The sequence below is a fragment of the Neodiprion fabricii genome, chromosome 5 (genome assembly GCF_021155785.1).
Source record: "Neodiprion fabricii isolate iyNeoFabr1 chromosome 5, iyNeoFabr1.1, whole genome shotgun sequence".
Taxonomy (NCBI): Eukaryota; Metazoa; Arthropoda; class Insecta; order Hymenoptera; family Diprionidae; genus Neodiprion; species Neodiprion fabricii.
The window spans coordinates 20,137,740-20,157,166 of record NC_060243.1 but is presented as its reverse complement, the minus strand read 5'-3'; the positions used below and the strand labels follow the sequence as shown (position 1 = coordinate 20,157,166).

Genomic DNA, 19,427 nt, shown 5'->3' with positions numbered 1-19,427 from the left:
ATTCGTTCTCTCTCTCTCTTCCACTCGCCGATACCATAGACTTCTATATAACATAGACTGAGCATTAGGTCGGAGCAAACGTCCCCTGAACGTCGATTCCACCGTTGTGGTGCTATCCTTGTCTTACACCCGCAGTTGATATAGCTATCTCTGTCTAGCGATCTCGGGGTGGGGATATGTAGGATGGCACAACCTGCAACTGCCCCTCACTTGCTTTTCTCTTTTCCTCTGGCGCTTGGTTTCCGTGCCATGGCCGGCATTGAGGGAAGAGTAGGACGAATACCTCATAAGAGAGAAAGAACAGCACCAAGAACGATAGGCGTTCAGGGGACAAGGGAAATCGCCGGCGTACACAGTCTATTTTATATATAAGTTTATGGCCGGTGCCGCTCGCTAGTTTGCTAAAGAACCGCCGCGCTGTTACCCACCACCCACACCACGGAGTAGAATCATAGACATATAAGAATAGACCACGTGAGCGGGCTGAGAAGGCGATAGCGCGGTAGAAAGAGAAAGCTGCATATAGGCCCCCCCTCTATCCTTGTCTAATTGGGCATGCGCGGGACACGCGAGTCGTGTATGCCAGTATACTATACTGCGAGAGAATGCAGAGCGCGCATGCGCGCGATTGGACAAGGATAGTAGGATGGGCCCACATGTAGCTTTCTCTTTCTACCCCGCTATCGCATTCACCAACGGGTTACCTCCGAACTCGCGCGGTCTATTCTTATATGCTATGAGGAGAATACCCTACTCCGTGACACACACATCACACACACACACACACACTCAGCCACGCGCGCGCGCGCAGTGATTTATTCAAAGTGTTATACAATGCGTTGACTGAAGAACATAAAGACTGATGCCCCTGGGTAAATTTTTGTGACAATTTTTCGGCGGGTAGGTGGGCCCAGGTGGGCCTGGGAGCGTAGGAGAGTTCTGCTCTATCGAGTCTACCTATCGAGCTCGTACTCACATTCGTAGCAGCCAAAGTAGTGTCAGTATGAAAGCTTGAGATTGAGTCGGTACAAAGTGAGTCCGTAAGACTACTTGTAAAGTGCGACTTAGAAATGTCAATCAGCTCGATCATCCCCGTGAGAAAAAGCGTAACCGCGTCCACCACGGCCCACTCCGCCGAGTATGCATATGCGGTCTATATACGATATTGATATATATGATCCATTTAGGATTGATACGCGATGCATACTATAAATTTTATAATTTTCCAGGAGACAAACTAGATTATCTACGATAATCGGCTATAATATGAAAGTAGAAGAATTATTTATTTCGAAATGGGATTCTATTCGACACGCGCTCGATGTGTTCCGTAACATTATTATTCATAATTATTCCAGCAACTTTTCATCTCCTCTCGCGATCTTGAATTTTCGTAGGCATAGAATCGAAATGCTGTTTTAGCTAGTCGCAAGTGAAGTATCTACGTTGGGTAGAGAAGCAAAATTGTTTTTTGAAAAGTGTTCGAATGGAAAAAAATTTAGAGTAACTGTAATACACGGATGCGCTAATTTTGATCGAGATGAACTCGATGCTCCGTATATGAGACAGTATTTAACGCAGAGTAGTGATTTGAAGACCTGAAGACGTGATAGAGAGAGAAAGAACGAAGCGTCTTAAAACTTCAAGTGCATTTTAACACACATTTGAAAGGTACGAGCAAAATTTTTTATCATCTAACTGTCGCAGACCGGCAGCGTTATTAGCTGACCCGTTAACTGAAGAATATATCTTTAGGCAACGGCTGACTATCGAAGGGCCTGGCCGCTTGAGTCTGGAATCGGCAGCAAAGATAAAGTGAGTATTTCTTGTATGAAATGTGAAAAATAAAATCATTATACATCATATGATATCATCATACGTTATACATCATACACCATGATACATAGTATTAAAGTTCGAAACCAAAGATTGGATGTTCGGACGTTCAGAATATGACGTCACCCAAATTTTTTTTTCTCTTGACGTCTTCAATCTAAAGTCAGCTAGCCGAATTCCTCAGTCTGGATACAACCGCGCAGTAGAGCGGTCGGTTGAGAATCGCGCTCCGCAAATTTCGAGTACCGAGTTTGCGGTACCTCCTGGACCATGCGCACCGGATCCAGTTCCTGTTGCAACTCGACTTCATATCCGCTACCTGGTGAAGCTTGACTTCGGGGACAAGCGCTCCGTAGTTTCTGCGCTCAAGGTCCACTACCTGGTGAAGCTTGACTTACAGGACAAGCGCTCCGTGGTTCCTGCGCTCCAGGTACTTACCTGGTAAAACTCGACTTCCAGGACAAGCGCTCCGTGGTTCCTGCGCTCCATGTCCGCTACCTGGTGAAGCTCGACTTCGGGGACAAGCACTACGTAGTTCCTGCGCTCCAGGTACGTACCTGGTAAAACTTGACTTCCAGGACAAGCGCTCCGTGGTTCCTACGCTCCATGTCCGCTACGTGGTGAAACCTTGAATTCCAGGATAAGCGTTCAATGGTTCCTGCGCTCCAGGTACGCTACCTGGTGAAACTCGACTTCCAAGACAAGCGCTCCGTAGTTCTGGCTGTCCAGGTGCTTGACCTGGTGACTTTTGAATTTCAGGACTAATTTTCGGTAGTTCTGACTGTTCAGGTCCTCCACCTGGTGCATCTTGACATCCAGGAAAAGCGCTGCGAAGAGCTGGCTGTCCAAGTTCTTGATGTGGTGACTTTTGACCTAGCGCTGCGTAGTTTCTGCGCTCTGTGGTTCCTGCACTCCTGGTCCACTACCAGGTAAAACTCGACTTTAGGAACAAGCGCTCCGTAGTTTCTGCGCTCAAGGTCCACTACCTAGTGAATCTCGACTTCGATGGAGGAGGAGGAAAAGGACGAGGTGGACTAAGAGAACAGAGGTAGTCGAAGGTGATTGAAGGTAGTCGGAGGTGGCAGGAGGTGGTAGCGGGTGGTAGAAGTTGGCTGGCGATGGTATCAGGTGCCTGGGGGTGCTGAGGGGGTGGCTAGAGGTTATTGGTAGTGATAGGAGGTGGACGGAGATAGTCGAGGACGATGCGGTCGACGCGGGCTGGGGGGGGGGGGGGGCGGAGTAGAGGAGGAGAAAATGGCGAAGAGCGACGAAAAAAACTGCCGAAGTATTTAAACTATCCCTAGATGGTATGTAACAATAAGAATTATTAATCCGAGTTTAAAACCATATTACGAGATCCTCGCACTACCCCGAACTATAAAATTATTAATTTAGTACTATAATTAACTGTTACCATTATATGCAATCGTTGTTTAGCAATGCCATTCATGACACGCAGTTGGAGCCGCATTATAGGCAACTATGCTGCACCACATACCTTTGGAGATAGATTACACTACAATACAATAGACATGGGTATAATCGATACAATATAGAGCTAAACGGAATCCTTTCCGAAACGCGGTATTGTGGCAACGCGCACGAACGTTTGGGAGGCAATGTAGATCTCTAATGCGTAACCATGACTGCACTCAACTACACTAAAGTCTACAACAATACACGAAATATGGATACCGCGAGTGTGTGGGCTGTGGTCGTTGACAGGTGGCTGCCCTAGCATGAGCGGCGTTGTCGGTTAAGAAAATTAGAGGAAGGGATTAGAAGAACATGACTACCGGTTTCTATAAATAAGGGCATCGAGCGCGAATTTGCTCTCTCGGCTCGTACCCCCAGACTTGACATCTTGTACTCGATTCAGTCTTGCGGCATAATACCTTTATTTTCCTGCATTTAAAATTTTTCCTACGTGTTAAAGACTTTCATTTTATAGAACGTTACTCTTGACTCGTGCCTCAGGTCTCACCTCTCTCTCTCTCTCTCTCTACTCTCGTCTTTAACCCAGTCTCTGGTATTAAGCCAATTGCATATCATCGCTACGGTCTAGGATTGCTATCCGTTCAAAAATCCGCCATCGTTATTCTGAGCAAGTTTTCCCTGCCGTGCAATTAAAACACGCCATTTTGTGCATAGAATTTTGTTCTGGCCGAACAGTTAGATAATTTCACCATTCTAATTTTCAATTAATTATCTAGTATCCACTATTTGTATCTGGTCTATAGAGAGAATAAATACTTTCAAATATATCGCCCAGTTTTCTTGAATAAAATTAACCACGAGTAAATTCCAGCTCACTCTAGCATTGTAATCTCAACAGAAGAACATCTCGCCGGAGTTCGACAATCTAAAAGGTAAGTATCTATTATAGAATCTTGGTGATCGGTCAATTAAGTAAACGTATTTTTAGTTAACGTTTCGACCCGGATATCGGCCCTCCTCAGAACGATTTATTTATTTAACTGTCAAGAACAACAAAAAATTTTTTTTTTAAATAATAATATTAGCAGTACAATCAGACATTAAATATTGTAGATGTAATACTTTTAGGGCTATTATATATTATTGGTTAGTAAGAACATTTTGATTAATTGAAAAAAGAATGGCTTTAAGTGTTATTTACCTTTTTTTTATAAGTAAGTGGACTAAGATGTAGTCGAATTCACAATTTACATATAGTGGAGACAATGTTCATTGAGTGACGGTAGTCAATGTCAATCTTTTAGTTATTTTACATGTAGGAGTTAATAGTTGGAAGTCATTAATTAAAAAGATTAAAGAACTATGTTTCTTCGCAGTCAGTATGTCATTGTGTTAAAAGGTTTTTAAAGAAAGTGTCCAAGAAGTGGAGGTAGGCTCTTTATGACTATGTTCCACATGTCTAACCAAAAATTATTGTTGGTTGAACCGATTGGGTCAACAGGTGAATAACGACTGATGGGAGAAACAAATATGATCCAGAGTGAAGGTGAACTTAATATAAACAATTATACAGAAAAACAAACCATATTTTGTGAAAAAAATTTTTGTAGAAAAACTGTGTTATGGGGACAAAAATTTTTTTGTATCTAGTTAAGGTTAAACAATATTTGTTGTGTGGGCGGAGATTAGAGGTTTGTAAATATTACTTAAATGTTCAACATCTTGTCTAAGATTAACGGAATTGGTGTGACCTACAATGTTGCCACCAAAATATGGTTTGTTTTTCTGTATAATTGTTTATATTAAGTTCACCTTCACTCTGGATCATATTTGTTTCTCCCATCAGTCGTTATTCACCTGTTGACCCAATCGGTTCAACCAACAATAATTTTTGGTTAGACATGTGGAACATAGTCATAAAGAGCCTACCTCCACTTCTTGGACACTTGCAAATTAATTTTACTGCTAAAAAGACTTTCTTTAAAAACCTTTTAACACAATGACATACTGACTGTGAAGAAACATAGTTCTTTAATCTTTTCAATTAATGACTTCCAACTATTAACTCCTACATGTAAAATAACTAAAAGATTGACATTGACTACCGTCACTCAATGAACATTGTCTCCACTATATGTAAATTGTGAATTCGACTACATCTTAGTCCACTTACTTATAAAAAAAAGGTAAATAACACTTAAAGCCATTCTTTTTTCAATTAATCAAAATGTTCTTACTAATCAATAATATATAATAGCCCTAAGAGTATTACATCTACAATATTTAATGTCTGATTGTACTTCTAATATTATTATTTTTAAAAAAAAATTTTTGTTGTTCTTGACAGTTAAATAAATAAATCGTTCTGAGGAGGGCCCATATCCGTGTCGAAACGTTAACTAAAAATACGTTTACTTAATTGACCGATCACCAAGATTCTATAATAGATTATATACGAGGTCGAGAATTCTTATTCATCAGTTTAAAAGGTAAGTAACTATAGTTATTAATTTTCAATTAGGAATTAATCCCAGTTTATCTGGAACAAGTGATTGAACCGAAACCCAAACTACCGACTGCAGCGCGTCTAGCTGCATTTTCACCAATGGGTTCCAGTGACTATTCTGGAATTTTGGGGAACTGCCGCACTGACGTCACACTTGAAGAAATACGATGAGAAAGAGACACTAAATTTTCTGTCAGTACTGCCAGCTGATGATTAACTAGAATGCACAGCAAAGGTATATAGTCATTATTAAGACACTAATTAACGAGTTTTTACTTTGTGACAGTTGACCGTTTTATAATACTTTAAAAATTGAAAACTCTCATTTCAATTCACCGAATTGACACAAGTTTCAATTTTAATATTGATGGTTTCTGGTTATTTGTTTCGAAAATTTTTTCGCTATTTCACTGTAGTTTTCAAATTTTTCCGTACAATGGAAAGAATCCAAAAGTTATACAACGCATGCCAAAGTACATACATGCATACAGCGATGAATAAATTAAAGGAGACAAAGAAATATCATGAAAAATGATCCCATGTTACAAACATTACAATTCAATTACAGCGATGTATCGAACCACTAATAATAATGCGTTAAATATTCGACGTAGACTGAAAGAAAAACTTCGCTCTTCTGCAGACTTTCCGTTATTCTTCTCATTTCTTACCGCATCTTCAATCAAATAATCATCTTCTAGTTGGTTTTTCTTTCATAATTTCTTTCATCGCGGTAATCGTTATATCGCACTACTGACAATTATTATTCATAGCAAACAACCTTACCGTAGTTGAGAAGAAAAAATAAGAAAACCCGTGCAGTAATTTTAACGTTTTTTATGTTGTTGACTTTGCATACAATAATAATTGTTAACGATAGTAACCGTATGAACAACACAATAGTCATAGTATTAATAACGTTATGAAATATATGGTATTGTATATAATCAGTATTCATCATCAGGAGGCTATAAAAATTCAGCATCTGATATATTGTATTTGACCCGTTGAAATTGCGGCTTTCTCTCTTGTAAGGTTACAATTTAATTTGAAAAATTTCAAACAGGCGTGAGTAAATCAATAACAAATTAAAACGAAAAAAAAAACGCAGAATGAAAGAAAGTGAAACAACTATTTATCCCGGTTCTTTGATAATGTTTGTAATTCCCAGTAAACTCGTCTTGCTCACGTTTTTTTCATTTTTCTCTTTCCTCTTGTTCTTTTTAACTAAATTCTCATATCCTAACAAAGAATATACCATATTATTACGTAAGACTGAACCTGATAGGTGAGAAATTCATTGTTTCTCATATGATCTCAAATAGATAACTCATCACAATGTAATGTTGATGTGCAGTTTGGTAGTTTGTCTATCTTTTTTTTTTTAATTCTTTCTCTGTCTACTTTCGGTAGGTTTTTTTTCAAAATACAATCAGAGCGCGTAGAAAATTACACACTAGATACCCTCTAATATCTATGTAACGTATACTCAATATCGTTACTCAACACGAATTCTCGTATCATTATAATATATGATCACTAGATATATAACAAGTGTGTATAGCATATAAAGTAAACTTACGCGTGTGAACACAAGGAGTTTCATGAAAACAAAAAACCAAAGAAAAATGAAAAAATATGGGATGTTGCGTACACATATTTAAGGATTATCGTCATCATCATCGTCATTGTCATTGTTAAAAATGTGTGTATATAATATTCAATTTATGTATTTATATTTTCTTTGCGTAAGTTTTACGTTTACATTATAATATCTTACATATTACATTATATAATATATAATAATTGTGTGTGGTGAAAAATTCAAACGGTCGAATTTAATATTTTTTCCATGTATTATTTCGTTTCTGTTTACATTGTTTTTGTTTTTTCTTTTTTATATCAAAGATACTCGAATGCTGTAGTGATAGCATCATCAGCAGCACAAGGTCCACGTTTATATTATTATAATAATGTTATAGTTAACTTCTTTTTCAATTTTTTTTTCAATTTTTTTTTACTCCTGTTTATCAAATTCATCTTTATACTTATTAAACATCGTTCATCACGTTTGCCAAGCGCGTATATTTAATTAGTTTCTTTTTTTTATTTTAGTTCTTATTTTCGTAACAAATTTCAAAAAGGTGGTGAAACTATAATCGAATACACATAGCAAACGCGTTTTCGACGAACGTTGACAATTATGAACGACATTTTACTTTTATGGTTGAAGGTTTCTTTTCTTCGTAAATGAAGAGTATTTCTGCAGAAGGAGAAAAAAAAATTTCAACCATTATCATCATCATCATATCATCATCATCATTTTCAAGTAACCCGTGCGACCAGCGGTTGTACAATTATACCGGAACCCAAGATGCTGAGCAACGATTTTATTTGTTCCTATAATATGCTCGGAGTTTTTGTTTTTCCTCTTTCTTCTCGTTTTTATCTACAAAAATACCTCATTTTCTCATTATTTATCTTTTACGAATTTTTTGTTACCTTCTTCCTCTTTTTCTTGGATACTCGTACTTCGGTTTTGGTTTCTTTATGGACCACAACCAAAGAACACAACCGGAACCGAATTTAAAAAAAAAAAAAAAAACAGAAATGATGGAACCAAGAAGGAACGAACGTTCCTTCTCGCTGGCGCACGGGATTTAAAAAAGCAAAGAAAATAGAACAAAACAAAAAAAAAAAAAACCACAAGTTGATAACTCAATTATAAAAATAATGGCTATTCTGTAATTAAGAGAATAATAATACTACAGCGTAACATAGATAGAATCGCAAGAATATTATTCACGCATATACAGGGTTTTTACTTTTCAACTGATGATAATAATAATAATAATTGTTGTTGTTCTTACTTGCGTGTTTTCCTTCCTTGTCACGAATTATCAAGCAACGAAATTAAAATGATGTAAAACTGCTTCGCTGTCGCATAAGCATACATATTTACTTGCGTACTGATTGTGCAACAATCCTCGTACAACAAATTGTTAGAAATGAATTGGGCGAAGCGTTTGGGGGAAAACAGAAAAAAAAAATTATAATAAATGATCGAATTAAGCATTATTATTATTACACATTAAAAAAAACCCTGTACATTTGAAACCTCCATTTAGTTAATATTCTCGATAATATAATGTTACACGTCATGCTGAACGTGAGATGTTGTTTCAATTCATCATAATCTTCAATAAGAATAATAATAATAGTGTTACAATAACGTGGTGTTATTAGGATAATAATAATAATAGTTACAAGTTTGTTTCTTGATCTTTTTTTTCCTTTTTCGTTTTACATTTTTTTGTTTCTCTATCTCATTTCTTCATACTTATTCACTCGCATTTACGCTTTCTCATTGTCGCACTCTCGACTCTATATTAATTTCTCTCTTTCTCACTTTCACACTCATTGATCTTTAACTCACATACTGCGAAGAGAATTACTTTTCTGATGCGTACATTCATTTTTTTTTTTTTTTTGTTTTATAAAAAAATGTTCAAGGAAAGCGAAAAAGCAACCCTAACAAGACAATAAAACAAGCGATCTCGAACGATTCTCTTCGTTTTGAGCACGGAACTTTCGTTTGCACACACGCGTATACACACACACACACATGCACACAAGTGGTGAAATTTTCATTATTATTCAATTTTTTTTTGTTTTTATCAGTTTTATTTTTTTCCATTTACTCGCTTTCCGTTTCTTCTATAAGTTGCGTATGTTTTTGTTTCCTCTTTGTAAGAAAAAAAGGTTTTTCTTTTTTTTCTCTTTTTCTCGTTTTCACATTATCTTCAATTTTTGCTGTCGTGTTGAACATGGAATGAACAAAAAAAAAAAAAGATAAAACAGTTTAAAAGCAAGAAAAAGAAATACTAAGAGAGACTATTATTAACGAAATTTTCAATAACAGTTTTCGTTAATAATAATCGTCTCTCACCGTATTTTCGTTTTTTTTTTTTGTTTTTAAACCAGTTTTTCTCGTTTTTCGATGAGCTTTTCGTACCGCGTTTCCATCTTTTCTTCACTTTTCTCTCCTCTGTCTCTCTCTGTACTTGATAATACGTATTCACGTATAATTATTTTACACAGATTCTTTTACGATTTTTCGCATCTTTTCTTTGCATATCTATCAAGTTAAAATTATATTAGGTATATTGCATGTATCAGAAAAGAAAGACAGAGAAGAGAAAAAAAATCCGAAAAACAAACTAGACTGAAACAAGTTGAAACAGTTGCCAATGGAGACAACAATCGGACGAGAAAACTCTGAAAATTTTATAGGAAAAGATAAGGCATATTTTTCATTTTCAAAATGAGGGAAATTAAAAACAATGAGTTGCAGAAATATCGTCTATTTCGTTGTTCAGACGATATAATTTTCTAATATACTCAGATCGACCAAAGAGAAAAAATGACCAAACAAAAAACAAGCGTGGAACAAAAAGAACAAATCATGTACAAATAGAACGAATAGTTTCAGTGCAGTTGAAAATCTACCTCGGGGATAATAAACTGTTGACAACAGTAGTTAATAAAAACGATACTCGTCGACGTCGCGTTATCATTATTGTTTTTGTTGTTCTAAGGAAAAAAAAGAATAGTAATAATAGTAATAGCAATAATAATCATATTAATAATAATAATTGTAATAATTGTGAATCGTATTGAATTGTGAATCATAGGAATTATAGAAATATCGGTAATGTTACAAAAATATGAAGGAAAAAAAAAACAGAAAAAAGTACATATATAAGGAATTAACAAGCCAAAATGACCAAGGCAAAAATATTGAATATAATAGCAAGAGATTATTATTATTTTTTCTACGAACAGTAGAAAAAAATGACGGGGTATTTTTTTTCTTTAAATGATGTTCGATTTCTATTTTCATTTATTATTTTTGCGCCCTTTCGAAGGCGTCGTCGTCACGTATCCGTAATATAAAACAGAGATTTAACCACCCCGTTATCGTATTTTAATATTAACGACAAAAACCGACGACGTCAAAGATAAGATAGCGACGAAAAATAAAAAATACAAGAAATCTCGCATTTCTCCTCCGTCAAAGTTTTTGCGACCAAGAAAATCAGCTCTACTCCTTTTTGGTGGCAACTGCCTGTTTCGCCTGGTGAGCCTGAAGCACCGCGACGGCCTCCTCGACTTTCGCCTTGAGCGACTCGTTGTGCTCGAGCATGTGAAGCAGTTCTGAATTGTCAATTTCCAAAAGCATTCCGGTTATCTTGCCGGCAAGATCGGCATACATTCTTTGGATCAACGGGAAAAGCCGTTCTCCCAGCATCTGTTTCTGTTCTTGAGGTGGAGCTGCTGCCAACATCGTCGCAGTCAGAGGCTCTTGACCCTGGATGTGGACCGCTTGCTGAACCGGAGCTGGCGCTGGTATTGCCATCGCTTGTGGAGGGTTTCGCATGTTAGCCGTGTACTTGTAGTTCGAAGGGCGACCCTGAGGTGAAACTCCCACTGCTGGTCCAGTCATAGTGCGACCCTGCATATTGGCTCCGCCGACAGCTTGTTGCCCTGCAAGAATTTTTTTTTGTTTTTTATATAATACAAGCATTGCGCTGTAGGATTTTCAGTTATTTTTATACAACAGTAAAGATCATTATTGAAAATTAAAGTAGAGAAAGAATTAAATCCATCAACTGTTGATTTGAAGACTAATTTAAAATGGATTAAATATAACTTTAGATCAGAAATATGATAAACTGATTGAACAAAGTGTTTAAAAACCTTGACGGAGTCATTGAGAAAAGAGCAAAACAGTAAAAACAGAGGTAATCCAACGAAATTAATCAATAGGAAAATAAGTGTGAATGGAAAAAATGATTTTGCAGTTATTTAATTTTTTTTCATCATTTACTCGTCACTCTCAGATTTTCGACTATATTCATACATCTGCGAAGACGTTTGTTGAAAATTGAACCGGAGAAGAATTTAACTGGGTCGAAAAAAAAGAGGTTCAAATTAATTGGCATGATCTTAGATTAGAAGTATGGTTACTGATTGAAGTGCTCAAAAACATTGACAAAATTAATGAGAGTAATACAGTGAGATCAGAGTGAGTTTGATGAAATTGATCAAAATTTGGTGCCAAAGCCACGGTCCACAATGAAGAAGAAAACTTAGAAATCAATTGAATGTGTTTGGTCCCATCAGTAGGGATATTGAATTAATTTTGTAGTATTAAAAATTAAACTGTCGATTCTATAAAATATCTCAAAGAACTCTGATAGAGTGAATAGGAAAACAGAAAAATATTGATCATAGTAACTGATAAACGTTTCGCCCAATATCAAAGTAACATATTTGTCGTTTTAAACTCTGAATCTCTGATAACCAGTGGCAATCAACTACACACGTCATATTCTTACTAGTAATGGTCTAAAATTGATTTTTCTTAGGTTGAATAAAGTATCAAATCAAAGTCTATGTGAAGATTAATAAACTAGGAAACCAGTAAATTGTGAAGCGAATTTTATAGAATTGATCACTCTGACAGTGCGGACAACCCAAAATCCGTAAAACCTTTTTTTTTCCCCACAAACAACGGATCTAAAGAGAATTTTCAATTATAAAAAAAATCTTCGATTGAATAACTTTGATGAAACAGTAAAAAATGAAAAAAAAAAAAATTTTTTTAAACTGGGAAATACCAAAACTAAATAGAAAATTTTGTAAAACTGATGAATTCAGTGGTGAAAATACACCAAAAAGGCATTTCATCGGTGTCAAAAGCAGCAAAACAAGTATTTTTCTAAGCAGAAATGGATCTAACAATAATTTTTAACTCGAAATCAACTCTTTCATGGGATCAAGTATCCCATAACAATCAATAGCTGAAAAAAAAACCAGCAAATTGAAGCAGATTTTGTGAAATTCATCAATCCAATGATGAGAAAAGACCAAGAACATTTATAAGTATAAAAAATAACAAAACAAGTTTTTTTCTCACCAGTAATTGGTCTAGCGGAAAGAGCATTGCGCATACCGCCAGTGGGAGCAGTCGGTGCCCTAGGTGCTGCACGGAATGGACCCTGCATAGTAGCAAATCCAGAGTTTCCGGTTTGGGCATTGGGTCGAACTTGATTCGGCTGAGCAGGCCATCGAGGAGTGGCACGTATTTGGGCCATCTGAGCAGGGCCGTAGAATCTCTGGGGCTGAGGGATCGTGGGAACAAAGTAGCTGCCGGCTGCGCCGGGCTGGAAGATCTGGCCCATCTGTTGCATCCGCATATTTGCCATGCGCTGCATGTACTGCGAAGCCAAATGTGCCTTACGGTCTTCCTTGCGCTGCGCCAATGCCACATAGAGTGGCTTTGTACCGACGATGCGACCTGCGGCAGGGTAAAAAGCCTGAATATCTTTCTGAATTTGATATCGGGGACAAAACAATTATACAATAGTACAATTGATTACAAATGATTCAACAAGAATCAGAGTGATATATTGAACTTCTTTCTTTGGATCTTGTGACAGATCCAGACTCATAAGACAGAATGTGGAAGTTCAAAAAATCTAGGGATTTTAGGACCGTTAAGGCCTGAACTTTTAAAGTAACGGATAACTTGAATTCTTAATTAAATTCGAAATTATAAAACATAATTATATGAAAAAGGATGTACAAAAGAACATGAACTATTTTCCAAGTTAGAAGATGAACGTTACATAAATCTTATTTGCATAAATAACAATATTCGTTCCATGAAAACGCTCCTTAAAAATAGTAGGAACGATATCCCAAGTTCGAGAATGCCTGTTACTATTGCTTATTAAAATTAATAACATGTATTGAAAAGTATACCAACAATGGATAGAAATTCTCAACAACATACCATTCATTTCAGTGACAGCTTTGGTCGCTTCCTCTGGAGAAGAGAAACAGACAAATCCGAATCCCTTGCTGCGTCCCTCCTCCATCATAACTTTGGCAGAAGTGATAGTTCCAAAGGGGGTGAATTCTTTGCGGAGGCGTTCGTCGTCGATGGTGTCATCGAGGTTTTTCACATATAAATTGACCCCCTGGTAGCGATTGAGTCGTTCAATTTTAAGCTGTTCAAACTTGCGCTTCAGCTCCTGCTGGCGCTCCGCCTTTTTCTGCGCTCTGCCAACGTACAGACATTTACCCTCAAGTATCTCCTTGCCATTTAGCTCGGTGACGGCCGTCTCAGCTGCTTCAGGATCCTCAAAAGCAACGAAGCCGAAGCCTCGCGACTTCCCGTCATCTTTACTCATCACCTTGTGGCTGTTTATCGGTCCATACTTTTCGAACATCTCGCGAAGCTTCTCGTCGTTCATATCCTCTCCAAAGTTTTTGACATAGACGTTCGTGAACAATTTTGCTTTTTCTCCCAATTCCTTTTCACGCTCTTTTCTTGGGATGAATTTGCCGACGTAAACCTGAAGAGGATATTACCATAGAAAAATAACCCAATTGAAATCGTGGTCGAAATGTACAATCAAGTGGACAGATCCAAAAATGGTCGGAATTTTCAGAGTCAATATCTTGGCAACCAGTGATTCGATTTGGATTTAATTTATTCAAAATTATGCAAACCGAACATTGTTTACATATTTTTTTTTTTATTTAGTTTCGGGTTCGATGGATAGGAAGCACTGTTATTTAGAATTAACGACAACCATGTTTAGCAGTGATGACGATGTCTTGAAAATGGCAAAACCGATTTACTTCAAGTTTGCAGATATTTTTGTACAGCTAATCTTCTTTTCCACAATTCGAAACTCTTTCATTTGTTTAACTTGACAAGATGGGGACAATTTGAAATTGTAATTTGATTTTTCATACCAAATTCACTGGTATATTGAATTAACGAAATATATGGCAAATAAAAAAAAATAGTGGGATCATGGCAATAAGGATAGGCTATCTCAGAATACAGTCGCCAAATTTCAAGACAATCTGTCGAGTCATTTTTAAAGTACATAGGCACCACAAAATATATCACAAGTAAAAATTATTGAAGAATTTATTGCCAGTATTTTCATTCAATTGATTTTAATCAAAAATATATGTAAACGAAGCTCGATTTTCATACTTTTGAAGCACCACAAAACTCCAAACATTTTTAACAGCATTTTTTAGCAAACAAGCTAACTCTTCCCATTCGACATTCACTTTCAGTAATCCTTAAATTGTATACGTACTTTTTTTCCGTTGAGCAACATGCCATTAACTTTATCGATCGATTTGTTCGCTGCTTCTTCGGTTTCAAAATGGACGAATCCATATCCTTTGGATGCACCTGTTTCGTCCTGCGCGACCTTACAACTCAAAATATTACCGAAGGCAGAAAATGTGTCGTACATCGCTTTGTTGTCAATGTTCTTATCCAAGTTTTTAATGAACACGTTGCCCACTCCAGATTTTCTCAACGACGGATCGCGCTGTGACCACATTATACGGATCGGCCTTCCCTTTATCATATCGAAGTTCATTGTGTCTAAAGCTCGTTCCGCTACAAAATTAGAAAGAAGAAATCAAAAGTTACAACAAGCTTTACATGAATTATTACATTATTTTTTTACTACTACTTCGCGGGAAAAAACATTTGTTACTGATGGAGATTCAAATTCAATTCATTTGATCGAGTATATGCAGAGTATAAAGGAAAGGGTAAGCAAAAATATAATTATATTCTTTAAAAGCACTGAAATTGATGACTTTCTATAAACAAAGGTGAATTTTAGCGTAACCTTTTTCTCTCTCTTGGAAAAACTCCGAAAAAATGTCCGAATTAATTTTTAACAATGATTGAACGCTGTTGTAACAAAATTTAATCAGGCTTATCGAAGCCTTTATTTTAAACAGATCGCTGTAACTTTCACTATTGTGTAATACTGAATTACATTTTTAGTTCGAGAATCACAAAAAATTTTCCTAGTACAGAAGTTGGGTAGATCATAACAAATAATTATAAACGAATAATTTCGCACTTATTTCACATCATATTCTGAACGAGACAAATATTAAGGGAAAAATTTGTAAAAACTTTACTTGTTCATTGTACAACTATATGTTTAAACAGATTATCGCAGATCCATTGCGGGACTCTCAGGCCTATGTTAATAAAATGCAATGGATCGATTTCTGGGTCTCCAAGTTTTACCAAAGAGCGTTGAAATCATGAAAATTGATTGTATGTCACCATTGGAGAGTAATTTAAATAAACTGTAATCAGGGTAATTTTGATCAGTCAAGAAGGAGTGAAGAGATACTTCAAAAGAAATCGCCCGTTATTTTCCAGATGTTTGAAAAAAACTTGTAGAAAAACAAGGAAAACTTTCCAAGTTAAAAAATTAGTGCTGATACCGTTGGAAATAAGAAATTAATCATCTATCAGACGTTCAAATGGCTGGGCATTAGTGCTTAATGAATAAGAAAAATAATAATAATAATAATACAAGATCCAAGGCGAAATGCGGAAAAGAAATAAAGGAAAAAAACCTAAGCATCTGTTCACACAGTGTGTGCAACTTATACATATGGAGCATTCCACATACAATTAGCCTGTACCTCAACCCCTTTGATTTTAATCATTTTCGAGTATGATATTCTTACCGACTCAAAAGGGTCTCCGAATTTTGTTCACATTTTTTTAGCATAATTTTTTTTTTACACAATATTGAAGAAAGGGGGAAAAAAAAAAAAAAAAAAATCTAAGAACGCCAATTTCAAAAATCTGAATAAATTCATAGATTCTATTATTGGAAATGTGATTTTTAAGTACCACATGAAAATCAATATATACTATTTTTGTCGGAAGGCCCTACAACTGATGACTGGGGTCTGAACGCACCTCCAGGCGAACTTTGAACTGCGCTCAGCGCCACTATCGCTACATGGTTATCAGTTTTTGAATATATATATAATCTAATCTAATCTAATATATATATATATATATATATATTAGACTGTATAAAAAAAATCGACTATTTTTTTTGAAATTGAAGCCGAAAATAGATACTGTTTAAGTATCGGCTCTTAATATTAATATTCAGATGAGCCTCATTGCAATTTTCCATTTCCCATTTAAATAACATGGGAAATTTTTTTTTAAACTCCAAAATTTTATGACTCATCAACACATTAGTGTATTGCTAAGACCAAAACGTATGTTTGTAAGGAATTGCACGTTTTACAAACAAAGGTCTCTTATCATTTTATGATAAATTTACTCTGTCAAAAGTTATTTAATGTCAAAGGTCAATAAAGGACCTTATATATACTTACAGTTACATATGCACACACAAACACATATACATGCAATATATGCATATATATATATATATAACAATTTCGACATGGAAAAACTAAAAACTTGCGCAAAAAATAGTAAATATTGAGATCCCACAATCGTGTGGTGCTTAAAAATCACATTTCAAATCATGGAATTTCTGTGAATTTTTTCAGATTTATAAAAATGGCTTTTTTGGAATTTATTTTGCAATTTTTTGTAAATATCACCAGTGGCTGTAGTAAATCAAAAAATTCCCGAAACTCTTTTGGATTGGAAAGAACATCACATAATAATTAAAAATGATTAAAATCGAAGGAGGTGACATACGTTGGCTGCTAATTTAACGTGGAATGCCCCATATACATGGAACGTCTGTGGCATACACGAGTGGGTCACGTGACATATCCACCGGCGACCGTTCGAATTATTGTTATTCATTCCGCGACACACATCAGGCATTTCTCTTCTTTCTTTCTCTCGGATTATTCTCCTCGTCGATATCAAGCCGTGTTGTCGCCAGCATGCGAAGTGATTGCTGAATTAAGCAGCACGCATAATTATATAAGGCACAAGCGGGATACAGGGGCCATAGTACATCGCCATTCATTTCCTGCATTCTTGTTATGGCTTACGGAATTCAATCTGTATAAAACTCTACACTTCATGAACGAGAGTTCGCGATCGGATCTATTAATTTACCCGCAAAGTGTGGTTTTTTTCAATACTTAAACTGGAACCTCAGATAGAAAACTGCGATGCTAATTCCGCATTCTGCTTATGGCTTGTGGGATTCAGTCTGTAAAATTTTCATTCCGTCGGCACAGGTTTCGTAGTCCGGTATGCTCACGAAGTGTGAATTTTCGTGCATAATGAGACACTAGTGGCATAATTTCAGTTCTCTTGGACCGGTAAACGGTTGATAAACGTCATATTGATGCATCAGAAATGAGGACAGACCGGAAAAAATGGCGCAACGGCTGCTGCATCCTGCTCATGACTTATGGAATTCTATGTGCAGAGGCCGTAAGGAGGGAGAGTATAGGAGCATATAGGAGGTTAACAGGGAGGGAGGAATCGACGCCATTGTGGGAGACAGAATAAAATCCAATATGGCGGACGAAAACGACAGAATGCACGTGTCACGGCTTGGAGACGGGATGAGGACGCGAAATTTTCAGGAAATCTGGGACGGACGGATAGCCTCGTAGGTTCTACAAAACTACGAACAACAATCTAGCGTCAATTACCGAAATACTGACCGTCGGCTGGCTGCTGGAAGTTAACGTATGCGTAGCCAAGGGAGCGGCGAGTGATCATATCTCTGCACACGCGTATCGACAGCACTGGGCCTGCCGATGAAAATTTTTCAAACAGCATTGCTTCGGTTATATCCGAGTGCAGATCACCGACGTACAGCGATGCCATCGGATAATTAGGCGCTCCTGGATTCATTTCTGTTCACTTTCCTACTTATCACGATCGTACGATACTTCTCGTCTTCAATATGGCTTGTTATTTGCCCGTGTGATTTTTCCCCATGCAAATTCTCTCCAGACGTTTCTTTTCTTCCTTCTATCAGCAGCTGGTATCAATGATTTTTTCACCTTCTTCTATATGCTGTATCAAAACCAACAAGGATATTTATTAGGTGTCTATTTTATTAGCGACTTTTCTTGGCCTTGGTTAATCTTCTTGATTTTAATAAATTTAATTTCCTTCCTTTTGCAAATTTTGTATATTTTTAGATATTTTTAGATTTTCTTTTTCTTATAATAAAACGCAAATAATTGTCACACACACGTTGTCTTGTTTTATTTCCGTTTCCTTCTTCTTCTTGTTAACACCTTTATTGGCTTCTTCTTTTTTTTATTATTTTCAAATCTCTATTTTTTCCCTTCTTCACACAACTTGATATATCAAGGTGTTTATATCTTTTTTTAATATCTTCACAAGTTTCGCGATTTTCACACTACGGTTTTACGATTTTTTTGTTTTTTATTTTTAAAGATTTTTTATAGATTTTTTTGGGGTGGGGGATGAGGATGAGGGTTTTTTTAGTAGTGGATTTTTTGTTTTTTTTGTATTTTATGTTTTTTTAATATAGAAGAGTTAATTCACGAATGGAGGTGGGTTGTGTGACCTATTTTTTTTAGGAAAAAGGAGACACAACCACACGTGAAAACAACTCTACTCTTAATGACGAAGAGGCAGTAAGGACGTCTGCGGCACAGTTATATACGAAACCGTAGGACGCCATTTCCTACGCCGACAAGTAGTTCCCCGATACGCACAAACCTGGAATAGTACGGTATTCAACGGTAAAAATTTATCTCGATACAATTGTTAATGCAATTGTATTTGTTT

General features: G+C 36.4%; 1 protein-coding gene across 2 annotated transcripts; it reads right to left on the bottom strand.

Moving 5' to 3' along the window:
• Positions 1-7,734: 7,734 nt before the first annotated feature.
• LOC124183849 (polyadenylate-binding protein 1) lies at positions 7,735-19,271 on the bottom strand. Of its 2 annotated transcripts, none has more exons than XM_046572925.1 (5): positions 18,311-19,271; positions 14,971-15,281; positions 13,641-14,205; positions 12,762-13,142; positions 7,735-11,326 (listed from the first exon to the last, which is right to left on the bottom strand). In XM_046572925.1, the coding sequence occupies exons 1-5, from the start codon at positions 18,513-18,515 to the stop codon at positions 10,884-10,886; spliced, it is 1,905 nt and encodes a 634-aa protein (XP_046428881.1). In that variant the 5' UTR covers positions 18,516-19,271; the 3' UTR covers positions 7,735-10,883. The 2 variants fall into 2 exon arrangements, with proteins under 2 accessions (XP_046428881.1, XP_046428882.1); XM_046572926.1 differs by having other exon boundaries at positions 18,323-19,270.
• Positions 19,272-19,427: the final 156 nt, after the last annotated feature.

Coding starts and splice junctions, on each gene's coding strand:
- LOC124183849 (XM_046572925.1), bottom strand. CDS start 18,515: ATGAATCCAGGAGCGCCTAATTATCCGATGGCATCGCTGTACGTCGGT. Junction 13,143..13,640: donor AGCTGTCACTGAAATGAATG/GTATGTTGTTGA, acceptor ACCCTGCCGCAG/GTCGCATCGTCGGTACAAAG. Junction 11,327..12,761: donor TTCCGCTAGACCAATTACTG/GTGAGAAAAAAA, acceptor AAATTCTTGCAG/GGCAACAAGCTGTCGGCGGA.